The sequence below is a fragment of the Botrytis deweyae genome (assembly GCF_014898535.1).
Source record: "Botrytis deweyae strain B1 chromosome Unknown BDEW_023, whole genome shotgun sequence".
NCBI classification, from domain to species: Eukaryota; Fungi; Ascomycota; class Leotiomycetes; order Helotiales; family Sclerotiniaceae; genus Botrytis; species Botrytis deweyae.
In genome coordinates this window covers 470,142-483,840 of record NW_024066230.1, presented here as the reverse complement: position 1 = coordinate 483,840, position 13,699 = coordinate 470,142, and the positions used below count along the sequence as shown (strand labels likewise).

Here is a 13,699-nt window from a genome sequence, read left to right as displayed (position 1 = left end):
TTTCGTGCAACCTCAAAATTATACACTGTCTGCACAGTTGCAGATTCTGCAGACGAATTCTAATATCTGAATCTGAGAGCCATAGTGTTCAGCTTCCGGAAATGCCCGAGTAGTTAGAGCCACATGATATACTGACGTCTCATGATACTGACGAGATCAGTCTCGGATTACTTCTTTAAGGCTGCAGTAATTGTCAATGTATATCTTTCTGGAGCTCCTTCTTGCCTTGTTTTATCGAGCATCAGCTATTAATCAATATCTCGAAGAACATCATGCTAGATAATGCATCTCTTTCCACATATGATTTATTGGAAGCGTCTGGGTACACCTGATAGGAGGGTAATTCGTCGCCTTGTTTCTGAATGCTACTTTTCCAAGCTTATACGAACTTTCCTGACTTGTCAGTATCATCTTCTCGAGTAGCGTCAAAGCAAAGCTGCGATGTGTTACGAAGTATTAATGATAACACGACAAGAATGCTCGCCTTGCATCTACCATTGGATTGATAATTCGTGCCTTCTGATACACTACATTAAATATTGATCAGATATACTTGAGTATGTCAACAATGCTATATTGGGACACACGATGTATATGTCAGTAATCATTAGTGTGAACAATGCAATATCATCGTCTGTATGATCTGCATGCAATAAAACCCCCCTGAATTTATCTTGATCGTTCTGCCGAGACCCAGGAAATCAGCATCGTCAGCGCAGAAGCACATACTGACTCATATGCATACAAGAGCTATTGCAAACACTATTACTGTGGGGGTTCTCTTGCACGTATTGCTCAAACATGTCTATTAATGGATGGCTTGCACCTTTTCCGATTCGTCTTTCTTCCACCAAATGGATGCCGCCACGATATCTCCCAAGCGGTTTGCATGAATCCACAGTGTCTGAGAATGTATGCGTAGTGCATGGCAGCCTTTTTCTTGACAGGCCGGCTCATGCCGGATCGTCCCTACTATATCTCTCTTATGGATGTCTTGAGCTGTTCCAGTCTCAATATCTTCCACGAAAAAAGCTAGTCCTAACTGGGTATCTTTCTGAACTCTAAAAGTACTCAATTATTGCAAATTATGTAAATCCAAACTCTAAGTCCACACTTGGATACCTAGCTCAACATGTGGCAACGGTTGCCTGTGGTTCTCAAATGTACGATGGAATATTACGAAATATGATACGTTGGGCCGATACAGATTTGTTCCGACGATTCGAAGCCCCCCTGAGTTTCTTTCTAAAATAAGAACAGCGCCACCAAACTCAAAATCAAAGTCAAAATCCCAAAGTTAAGATACCATACAAAACCAATTCCCAAAAGTCAATACCCCCATGCCAGAAACAAAGACAAGAATAGAAACAAGAATTCCAGCAACCAAGAAACCAGAAAGTGACGTCCCCCATGCCAAAGAAACCAACACACTTTTGACGTCCAACTCAGACAATCCATTGTTACTTTCCAATGCCGTTTTCAAGATTCGGCGAAAGCAAGACAGGATAGTCAATTATCGTACGATGATTCACGCGAGATGACTAAAGACCGGAGAACCCGAGAGGAAAAAATAGATTGAGATTGAGATTGAAATGGAAATTTCCACCTGAGTGTCGAAATCACAATTGTGATTTTTATGATTCATGTACTCGGCACCGATACGTTACGGGATTGCCAACCCCAGACCGGACCAGGTATGGGGAATTGAATGGATGTTTAATTTTGTGGAAGTGTGTATGTGTTTTTGTATTGAGCGATGCAATGTGTACATGAGTCATTATTGTAATATGAGTATTATGTATTGTTAGTATTGTTAGTATTGTTAGTATTGTTAGTATTGTTAGTATTGTTAGTATTGTTAGTATTGTTAGTATCGTTATGTGCAGAACTAGGTACCTAGGTATAGAAAATAAGAAAAAAATGTCTCCACCCCCTTCCTCGCTCCCTAGCCATCTCCACCAAATCCAATATTTCCAACGTCCTCGCGGATGATCATTGATCTGCATCAGTACCAAATTCCATCCCAAATTCAATCCCAGTACCAGAATCAATCCCAAAATCAAAATCAATAAAAAATAACCTTCTTCTCCCTAAACTCCGCACGCACAGCCCCATCCTTTCTCTCCGTTGATTACCAACGCAAACCCGCTTTCTTCCCATTCCCATTCCCATTCCCATTCCCATCTCCCCGATCATCGAAGCGAGGAAAGAAGAAGAAGAAGAAGAAGAAAAAAAGAATCTCACCAACCAAAACCCTCCATCCCCAACCATCGCACGTACGTGCCCTTGCCCTTCTCTCCTCTCGTACACACAACACCCGACCCTTACGAGAAAGAGCGAGGGGCCCAAGATTATGCAGCGAGATAAGTTAATCCCCCGAGGATCCATCCTCTCCACCGGGATGCGGGTTCTCGAAGACGCGGAAGGGAAATGGGTGGGATTGCTGGGTCGGGTGAACCCATGTTTCTCGGTACCAGAAAGTGCGGGATTTGGGTACCCAGCCGTTGGGGGGATCCACAGTGGGTGGTTTTTTGCTTCGTCTTTCGTTTCTTTTCTTCTTTTCTTCTTTTCTTCTCTTCTTTGGGGATAGGGGATCGGAGGGGGAGATTAGATTGGAAGGGTGGGAGAAGGGAGTGGAAGGGAAGGGGAGGGTTTTTTGGGCGTGGATTTGCGGATTTCCGGTTTTGGGTTGGGTTTGGATGGGATGGGATGGGATGGGATGGGCTGGGCTGGGCTGAGCGATGGATAACGAGTGTGGGACTTGTGATATTAGAGCGGGGATGGGACGTGGGGGCATGGGAATTGGGGTTTGAGAAGATGCCGTTTTGGGAACGAGGGTTGAGTGGGAGGTTGGAGAAGGAAGGGGAAGAGAGATGGGATTGTTGATTGAGTTGGGCGGTGTATGTGTGTAGATGGGATACAGTATCTCACTACATGACAGTGGTTTGTAAAGAAGATATGCGAAGAATGCTACTGGAATATTTTCGATCTTGTGAGTTTGTAAGATGGCTTGATGAGATGGGAAGGAGGGAAGAGGTGAGATTTTGGTTGTTTTTATGCCCAGTTACTCGAATATCGTAGGCAGACAGAATGGAAGTTTTGAGGGAGAGAGGAGGGAGATATTCTTCAATATAGAAGATGCATACAAAGACTGCATATAAATACCTACCTACCTACATATAGTAAGAAAACATACAAATACGAAGAGATTCGCAAAAGCTAGAAAATTCCAAACCTCACAACATCTCTTTTCCTCCACCAAATATCCTCTCAGAGAGATACCAATAGTCTAATACATCCACCTGCATCCATCTGCATTCGTCCGGATATTCCGAATTCAATCCCAATACTCTTTCCCCCCTTCGCTGTCTGATTCGTTAGCATCTACTTCGAGGTCGAGTCGAAATACGTACATGTGTATACAGATTCCCCAACATCCCTTCAATATTCCTCCTTAACAATACTTAAATTGTATATGCAACATGGCAGAAACACAACCATTCCTCCCCTAAAGCAACACAAAAATCAGAACAAACACACAAAACCCCTCACACTCCGATTAACCACCTATCTTACCTTCCACATACTTAAATCTCCCTCGCGGTTCATCCCACCTCCACAAGAGCCCATAAACCCATCAGATACCTACTTTATCTACTCTATCTATCCCACCCTTAGAGACTTCAGTTCCACGCTGCAAATATCCAGTACAATTCGTATGGAATATTCTCAGAGATGTCCAACATACTATATCATACTCTCACAACCTACCCCCTCAGGCAACATGAATAGCACAAACCCAACACTAAACTCATCATTCACCCCAACTCTCACAATCTTCATATTCATGTCAAACGACACATACAAATTAGCTTGTATTCCCTAAAGTCTACGCTACCAAATGCAATGCGACATCAATGCTCAGCACAGACAGATACCCATAACCACAAAATCATCAATGGTATCAACGACTCTTATTTATTCATCATATTTCATGCCATAACACATTGTATCCCTTTCCGTCCCATTCTCAACGTTTTGACGTCTCAATATCCCATTTTATATTCGTGATTTTAGTCCTAGCCCAAGCAAGCGAAAAGAGTCAACCTATACCATGTGTATCTTCTTGTTTATATCATAGCTCGGATCGAGAACATACTTTGAGGGGTATACTAGTAATTTAACCGGATGAAAAGAGAACTCCCATTCATGTTATCATCAACCATGCTCTCCAAAACCATTTGACATAGATCTCAATTACCATCGTAAGCTCTACCCGAAGTATCGTGCCACTACGACGTGTGCCTTATGCAAAATAGGATTTCCAGAGCACGCCTTCTAAATCCTCCAACTGTTCGGGTGTGAAATACTGTTGTGAACGATTAGTTATATGCTTTAAAAAAAAAGTAATGCAGAAGACAAAAGAGTGACAGGAACATACCTTCTGATCCGTTACCCAAGTATCCTGCCGAGTTTTCTTGAAATCTGCCAACACGCTCTTCACAGTCTTTCCAATTGCACCAGCATCATTTGCAGCTCTACTTGCCAAAGTAGCCAATACCTCTGGCATCCATTCGGGTGGCGGTGTTGCATATGGGAATGCGTTAACCAAGGCACCCAATCCGAGAACAGCGGCATGTCTTTTAATAATCTGAGCATTTGAGTTTACTGGTGTGCTTACACCTTGTACTTTCTTTGGCATAGGATTCTTCTTGAGTGCTTGTGTAAATTTGATGCGCAAAGTAGATAGAATATTGTTGCGAAGAACGATGGGTGAGCATCGAATCATGCCGGCAAGTGTAGTAGATGCACCAAGGCGGACTTCGAGTTGTGGGTCCTCAAGCATCTCGGCAACGGCTGTGAAGAGAGCTTGTTGCTCGGTGGGTCGGATGAGGAATATGCGACGGAAATAGATTACTTGCATGTTGATCAAGGTTCGTAAACGTTGATGCCATGATGTGGATACCTTGCCGATACGGATGAGGGCCGAGATAAACTCACCATCTTCACCAGCACGGAACGGGATATTGGGAAGGTGGCGATATACGTGATAAGCAAGACGTTGGAGTTCTGGATCTTCTTTGACATCCATCATATGTAACAGTTGCTCCATAAATACGTTCGGGAAGAAACTAATAAGCTGGGTACATTCGTAAGATTGCAGAGTGGAATCAAGCCATAACAATACAGTTTTGCTACCATTGGTATACGAGGTTGGTGTTTGCTCACCCGGATTTCGCTGACCACGCCAAGCTTCTAGTCGCTTAAAGACGTCTCGGATGGTTGAAGAGAAATCTTCCGTGGGTTCGTAAGGTTTGATACCAATGGAAGAAGCCGACTTGTTCGCCTCTAGAAGAGTATCCACATCTCTGAATGCCTCAAAGTATCTCATACGATATATGGTAGCAGTTGCGCGGCCAATTGCTTCTCTCACAGCTTTATACGGGTGGTCAATGTGGTCCAGGAAATCTCGTAGGATGGGCTCGTCGTTGCGGAAATGCCAACCAGCATCAGAGATAGCAACATCCAAGAGCTGAATCTTGGAACTATCCTTAAAGGCTGCATTGGAGGTAATATCTAACCGGAATGAAACAAGGAAATCAAAAAGTTCTCTTGATGACCTGGGGTCTCTTCCACCGATAACCATATGAAGACCGGTGACCCAGTAAGTCAAATTTTCTGGTGTCAACCCTTCGGAGAAGACATTTAACATGATAGGTAAACAGAAAGCCCAAACCTCATCACGTTTCTTGTTCGGAAAGTCATATGTGGAAAGCATAAGGCCAGCCACGATCTCTGCTGTTGCACGATGCTGATGTTTGTCACTACCATCTTCGTATACTTTTTTGACCTCTTCTTTGATATCATCAAAGTTGGCTGAAGTGAGTCCGGAATGCATCAACTCGAACGTTTGAACAAGTAAAGTTGTGTTCTGCACTCGGAATCGATCTGCAGAGGTGTCTCTTGGTTCTTGCTTCATGTACATGAAGAACTTTTGATACCAGTCTAATGTCAACAGAGATCCGATCTGCTTTCTCGCCGAAATTTCTAGCTCATCGAAATCCGTGAATTCTATAGGATCTGCTCGCATAGCATAAAAGCTCTTACCCCAGACAAGCCATCCGGGCCAATCGCGATCCAAATAATATTCTGGCTGTCCAGGCTCGGCGAAGGAGTCCAAGAACTTCTTGGTCCACTTGGGGTCTTTATTATCCACGGAAATCTCGAGCTTGTTAGGCTGGCATTCCTCTTCGCGAATATACTTCTCGAAGCTATGGCCATAAATAGCACGAGTTTCAATGTGATTCAGGATGCGAGTCATGAATTCAGTATGAGCTGCTCGAAGCCCGGGATGTTCAGTGACGGCTCCTAACGTAGCGAGCTCAATCATTTCAGGCGGTGCAAGTGTTTGCACTCGGAGACCCAAATTGTTGATGAATAAAGTACAACGCCCGGCAAGCTTCCAGTGAGCAGTTTTTGCAAATTCAGTAAGCTCCACTGCTAACTTCCACTTCTTTTCTTCCACTCTAACACGTCGTCCAATAATGAAGTCGTTCCTGGTCTTAATAGTGGAGTGACAATCTTCTTGTGGTTCTATTTCTTGAATAAGAGCTTGGTCGAGGACAACAAGGGTCTCCATTCTTCTGCCAAATTCAATCAATCCTCCGTACATGGCAGTATTACCTACCTTTTGAATAGAGGGTTTATCGACAGATCCAGACTTGATGTATAGATCAATCAGCTCTGGCGCAAACCGCCAATCTTTGGAGATTGTTTTCGTAAGACTACCAAATAATAACGTATAAAGACACCCCTTGATCCGGTCAAAATCATTTGTTTCCAAAGCTGTTCTAAAGGCACTTAGTAACTGGGGTACAACTAGGGGTCGACCGCCAATAACGCTCTTCAAAGCTGACTCCATGGCTTGCTGAGCCGTGACTCGAACTTCGGCATACTGGGAGATGGCTGATGTTGCTAGATTCAAAAGAAGTTCCTTATCAAGATCCGACTTCTGTCGTGCCGACGCGTTGTGTTTAGAACGCTGTAAGTGATAGCTTCCAGCGCGTTTTATCAACAAGGGTCTTGGATATACCTTCCTAAGCCCAGTAACTTTGAAAGACCGAATCTCTGAGAGGTAGATTTTGTTCATTCGTTCCAAGGTATGAGCAGACTTCTCATTGCCAACATCTGTGATCCATGATTTGTATGCCAAGTAAAGCGCGGTGAAACAAGGAACATCATCTTCTTGATATGTCATCAGAAAGTTGTGCATCTTGCAATATAGGTGGCCAACATCTTCGCGAAGTTTGTGTATACGAACATATGCTGGGCTGTCTTTCTCCAAAAGGTATCCTGCACGATAATGGAATTGAGGTCTGGTTTCCTCATCTTCGGAAGCTTCCGCTAAAGGATCATCATCACCTTCCATGGGGTTATCTCCATTCATAGCGATGTCGTTGTCTGAATCAAACTCCCCATGTAAATTCCCGGAGGCTGCTTTGGGATCGAATAGGACAGAAACACCGGACATCATCAACCGAATATGCGTGAGAGCTCTTTCAACTTCATCTGACCACTCTTTGTTCTTACCCTTACGTGAAACGGATGGAGAATCGCTGGTTAAATTGTCAAGCTTCTCGATCGAGGTCTTTACTTGAGACTCGAATATTTCAACGGCAAGGCCGATCTCATCGGAGGAAGGCACATGCCATTTTATCGTTAACTCGGATGGTTTAGTGTTGCGACCCCAATCGCTGACATCAAGGCCTCTCTCAAAAACTTCTGGTTCATATAGGGCAGTATCAACAGGATAGATTGTGGTGAGATTGAGCAAAAGGTGATGAATAAAATTAGAGACATGAGTTGTGGCGAGGCCGTAGCATTTTTCCTGCATGTAAAGAGCTATATCAAAAAGTTCTTTCTTGTATGGCATGACTGCATCTCCGACATGAACAACAATCATGCTAAGCATACTCAAATGCCAAACTAAAGCTCGATCGCGAGGCAATACGTCAGAACCACCACTCCTGTTGGATGCAGCATCATTGAAATCAATCTCGTTTCGGATACCAACAACAAGCATCGGCAAAAGCAGCTTTATTGTCCTCTCTGGATTAGCTTTGCACATTGAATTGACGATAAATGCCATTGCATCTCTAGCCTGGTGGACAACATGGCTATTAATGAAAGCTGCCATTTTCTCCAATGCCATGTCGAAGAGATCAGGTGACAAAGAACAAAACAAAGGTGTGAGAGCGCTAGGTAGAACATTGACCACGTTCTCTTCCGGAGCTCCGGTTCGCAGCCGATTTTGTTCAGGTAAATTCTCTAATAAGGTAAATACTTTCCCGAGCAGAGCTAAGACGAACTCGCCAAAGCCTGCGGTGGAAGATCGCAAGATATTGGCTTCGTCCTCATCACTAAGCTCCGTGTCATAGTCAATCTCCACGTTTGGGCCATCTCGTTCCAGTCGTTCCATCTCGCCCTGTACCCATTGAATGGCAAGGGATGTGTCATGGATACCATCGTGATTTTTTGTGAGATCCGTAAATGGTATACTAAATGCCACAGCCTGTATAAAATTCAAAGTATATTGGGTTTTGGACAAGTCGTTGGCATCGATACCAGGCAAAGCTAGAGCTAGCAACGCTGTAATATGACAACGATATCCCTTATGTTTTGACATAACATTGGCGAGCATTTGAAGACTACAAAGAGATGAAGAGGTTCGATGGACCTCAACCAAACCTTGAAGTGAAGGGTAAAATCTTTGCATTGCTCCTGGCAAGATTAAGTTTGGTTCAAGATTTGCTAGACCTTGAAGTGCAACAAAATAATAATTGAGAATCTTAGATCTTTTGGAAAAGATTCCCATGAAAACTACGTCTTTAAGGATGAGGACGAATCTCTTCTTTAATTCAGGAGTAATGCGTCGCGCGGGTGGTGTGTCCATTTCGCCACTCTGTTCCCGGTTCCAACGCAAGAGGAAGAAATCAACGAGATGGAAGACGGTCTGTGATAATATATCTGCCCAGTTTCCGTTGTTCGACGGATGAAAAAAGGTATCAATGGATTGTATCAACCCTTCAAGATTTGACAGAATAGAATTTTCGCTGTTTAGAGATAATGGCGACAGAGACATAACTATCCATCGTGCAATTGTATATCCAACAGGTGTTCGCTTCTTGTCTGTTTCAAGATATACCCCAAGGCCGGAAGCCATGTCGACCATTGGACTATATGGAGTGGTAGCTTGTCCAACGGGTATCTCGGTCAACCGCAAAATTGCCGTAAATATAAGATCGGATTGTTCCTTTGTGAATATACCATGTTCAGAGAAGTTAACATGTTCGTTAGCTACAGAATCTCGGGCAAGCCTCGAAAACATGTCTAAAAATGTTACGTCAAAGATCTTAGAGCGGTTGACGAGTGACCAAAGATGAAAAAGCGTAGGCAAGTAATCTTGTGGCTGTTGAAGTGAACCCGATTCATTTAATGATGGCTGAGTTGGCATCATCATGTTCAGAGCTCCAAGGGTAATGAATGCGTATGAACAATCCGAGGTACTAAAATATGGTAGAATCTCCTCGAACATAGCCTTTCTTTCACCGGGATCAAAAAACTGCGATGCATAAGCTGCAAGGCTCGCAACGTTCTTGTGGCTTCGCTTTCGGCTACCCTGATGCGCCGCCATTTCATGGGGAAGAACGAGACCTTTGATTTCTCTCCAAAGTGGTCTCCAATCAAGAATAAGATCTGCTCCGGGTTTGAGGTGATGCTTTTTTCTAATTAATCATTAGTTGTGCACAACAATGAAGACGATGCAACATACCTAGTCAAAAGGAATCTAAACATGCTCTCGAATCTTTCTCCATTGCTCAAGTCCAAGCCTGGGGCCAACGACAGCATGTAATAGAGCTTAACAAGCTTCACACGCAACGCACGAGTAATGTCGAATTTCAGACTTAGCCATGCTCTTAGCTCTCTTGTCCAGTGTACAGCACCGGGTGCAATATCTTCGGCCTTGAGAGCAATATAAAGCTGCTTGATAATTTCTGCCAGCGCCACATTACGTTCGGTCTCCTCCTCGACTTTATATGGTAATAGTTTGAAGTAGGGAAATGTTCTGGGCCTGTATCGTTTCTCCCTGTCGGTATCGATTCCGTTGGCCCCAAACCCGAGACCTGGCGAAGTTGCACGCGAAATCGTATCGCTCGAACCTCCTTGGAGCATATTCTGTAGGTACTGCGAATGGCTTTTGCCATTTGTGAACCCTTCGTCCATCTTGCAAATCGTTTTATCTGGGAATAACGGCTAAAATTGAGTGATTGAGTATGATAGAGAGAATCTACTAACTAATTGTTGTCAGTAATCATGAATGGCTTAAGTGAAAGAGCATCGCACAAGTACCTGTACAAAGCAGGCAAGTAGCTTCGTTGATGGGAAGGCGATCTCTCTCGCACACGACTGAATCAGCTGCCAGATAAACCCCAAATCCGCAGTGTTGAAGTTCTTGAAAGTTATCCAGAAAATAATAGGCCACCAAGAAGCTCTATTCTCATTAAATAATCTGTAATTGATGAAGAGGGGCAAAAGTTGAATTTGAAAGAGTGTATCACAGCATAGAAGTCTTAATAATTATGATGTTGGATCGAGAGGGAACACCAGCCTTGTGCCTCGAGATCCGTGCGCGGGTACCAGAAGCTGTAGACAGGGATTATTGAAGTGTCTCGAGAGTGTCCCGTAGGAAGTGAAAGAGTGGTGGTGTTTGGTGTATTTTGTACTCGTATGTGCTTTCGAATAATAGAGGCGGTAGGTAGCTAGGTGGGTGGGTAGGTAGGTACTAAAGGTAAGGTCACCGGTACGGGGCGAAAGAAAGCTCTGAATGATTCGGTCTTCGAGTAGTAAATCTTTCTAGAATATGAATGTGAATCTAGAGCCAAACTTCAATGATTCTTATATCAACCTTGGAACGAGTAAACAAAGGGAGAAATCTATACCTAAGTAATCAATCAGATCAGTCAGTCAGTCAGTCAACCAGTCAGTCTGTCATTCAGTCAATCAGTCAGTCACTCAATCAATCCATTCACGAGAATCAATAGAAGTGAATATCAGAGGATATTTATGCAAAAGAGGGAATTTCTTATTAGGCATTTAGCCGTACGTAAGGTTCCAAGTTCACATTGAATGTCTAGATAGCTACCTGCTAGCTGGGTTGTACCTTACAACAAGCCTACGTGATCATTACTGCCTTGAAGGAATTCTAAAAGCAAGCATGCTGACTAAACACGAGATGATAAATAACATTGTACTCCAAAGGTTGTGAAAAGATGTTCGCCTTTTCATTGTTTTGGAATATATATCTACCTTATCGATAGAGCCTGCGAACTACCTATACTATATACTAGAAATACAAGCAAGAGTAGACGGAGTATCATGTTGTGTTCCCAAGAAAAACGAATATGCCGGAGTGATATCTACCAACGCCAAGCCAAACACACATCCAATGTGCCTCATATTCCAAAATTTATATATGCCTGAACCCAATGCTTTTTATGATAATAACGCCAGTATTGATACAAAAGTATTCCCTGATAATGTTACGATGGGGGGAGACGAGGAGAAGGTCGACGGCGAATACAGTTAATAAACGATTTCCATCGGCTGTTCTTCCGTTTTAAGGGAGGAGGTTTGCCATGGCCATCTTCGCTCTGCCCATCCATGATTTTGTTGCCAGCATTTTGTGTACCTGTACTCGGAATCATGTGAGCAGACTGCACTCTTCGATGAGGAGTCTGCGTAGGTGACGCAACGGTATCTAGCCCAGGAGGACAAGAAACGCGGTTCGAGATATCTGTCTTAGCATTTTGACTTTGGCTATTCTCAGGAATTTGAGCTATGCTTTCTCCTTCGCTATCGCTGGCAATTGTGTTTATCTTGCGGCTTGCTGCCCTTTGCATGAACGCGGCACCAGTAGATGTGGCTCTCGCTCGCCTTGGTGATGTAATTGTATCCTGTGACGAAGACGCTGTGACGGAATTTGCTTTACCAATATTGCATCTGAGAATCTTTTCCCCAATGGCCCCAAATGCAGATTCGGGTGTGCTTGAGCGAGTGGAAGTAAGAGCAGTAAAAGACGTTGATCGCATTTGATCTGGTATCACTGAAGAGGTTCTAGTTCTCCCGTTCATAGAGTCTCTTGAACCTTTATTTTGGCTGAAAGTAGCCATAGCATCATTGTATTTGAAATAAGGAGACCAGCCTTGGCGTAAAGAAACCCATATTCCCGTGACTTGAATCAAGGTCCTCGTGGTCTCGTCCATGAGTTGAGGCATACGCTCGATAATCGTGTCCATACCGCCATCCTCATCTTCGAGCTCACCAGATACCTCACTCACCGGTGTCGTTGTGGTTTCTGTTCCAGACGGAGGAGATAACGAGGTATAATAATCCGGGATGTCCAATTTTGTTTGAGTAATAGTCGCCATAATTGCGTGGCGGCGTGAATTTGGGTCTATGATACTGAAATTGAATTTGACATCGTTGTTAGGCAAATCGGAAATATTGTGATGATATGCTCTCTTCACCCATCGAATAGTGGTCACCTTTGCTCCTGATTCGTCAAACTTCGTCATTTCATAAGAACCTGTTGGCAGTGGGCATGCTAACCACACAGAACCATCGCCTAAAACTATCTCGGCTTTTCCTTGAGAGCCCCCTTCATCCTTCGGCATTTGGCAAATAACTGCAACAAGATCTCTGTGCGAGAATCCCTCCTCGTCAGAATCTGTATCATCAATGGAGTGATCCGGTGTACAGTAGTCTTCGCTCTTTACAATCATTATGTCATTTGCACCCAATTCACCTTTTCCTCTGAACATTCGAGGAAACCTCTTGGCCAATCTGGAGACAACAACGGTCGAAGGCAGGACATCTAATGTAGGTTTAGGCCTTTTATCAACTGACAATAACTGCAATTGCATTAGCAATTTCGGGCGAATATTCAATAACCGTTGCTTGTGTGTCAAAGTCGGAGCTGGGTGTGCCAAGCTATATGCTGTGCTAGCTTTGGATGATCTCCTGCGCCGTCGACCTCCAATTGTCGACCGACTTCCTTCCGAGTTCGCAATTGATCTGCCATCTTCGCTCATTCTATCCGGTTCAGGCTCTTGGAATCGAACAGTATGCACCTGTTGATGTTCTAATTTGCGAGGTATATATTCGGATAATGCTCTTGAGCGTCGAGTTGATAAAGCCGGTATTGAATCTTCATCAGTTGTAGATAATTCTGGGCCAGGATTTGAGAAAGATGAGCGATTCAGAGGTGATCTTCTAGGCATAAAATCGCTGCGAGGCCGAGCAGGAAGGGTAGAATGTGAGTACTCATGGTTGTGCATGCCGGCTGCTGAATGCAGAAGCATATTGATGAGAAGGGACGTCCCAGCAAAGGGACGTCCTCGTGGGCGAAGGTATCCGCGACTGCGAAGTTGCTCTTTTGGAGGATCTGGAAAGTTTCGAGGCTTTGGGGTCGCTATTAGGTTCGACGTTCTCCGTATGCATGGAAGGAGGTATATTCGTAGGGCTGGCAGAGAGAAGGCTATAAAAATGTATGTATGAAGCCAAGAAGGCGGATTGATCTAATCGCTGAAATCAGACGATAACGATACTGCTTGTTTTCAAATTCGCACAGATGTGAGAG

At 43.9% G+C, this 13,699-nt stretch overlaps 3 protein-coding genes across 3 annotated transcripts; all 3 read right to left on the bottom strand.

Moving 5' to 3' along the window:
* Positions 1 to 2,368: 2,368 nt before the first annotated feature.
* Positions 2,369 to 2,797, bottom strand: EAE98_008699 (uncharacterized protein; the record flags this gene model as incomplete). Its single annotated transcript, XM_038956322.1, has 1 exon — positions 2,369 to 2,797. One exon carries the CDS (start codon positions 2,795 to 2,797, stop codon positions 2,369 to 2,371), a length of 429 nt encoding a protein of 142 aa, XP_038807403.1.
* Positions 2,798 to 4,306: 1,509 nt separating this feature from the next.
* Positions 4,307 to 10,284, bottom strand: EAE98_008698 (uncharacterized protein; the record flags this gene model as incomplete). Its single annotated transcript, XM_038956321.1, has 3 exons — positions 4,307 to 4,369; positions 4,442 to 9,785; positions 9,833 to 10,284. 3 exons carry the CDS (start codon positions 10,282 to 10,284, stop codon positions 4,307 to 4,309), a joined length of 5,859 nt encoding a protein of 1,952 aa, XP_038807402.1.
* Positions 10,285 to 11,600: 1,316 nt separating this feature from the next.
* On the bottom strand, positions 11,601 to 13,421 carry EAE98_008697 (uncharacterized protein; the record flags this gene model as incomplete). Its single annotated transcript, XM_038956320.1, has 1 exon — positions 11,601 to 13,421. One exon carries the CDS (start codon positions 13,419 to 13,421, stop codon positions 11,601 to 11,603), a length of 1,821 nt encoding a protein of 606 aa, XP_038807401.1.
* Between the last annotated feature and the right edge of the window lie 278 nt (positions 13,422 to 13,699).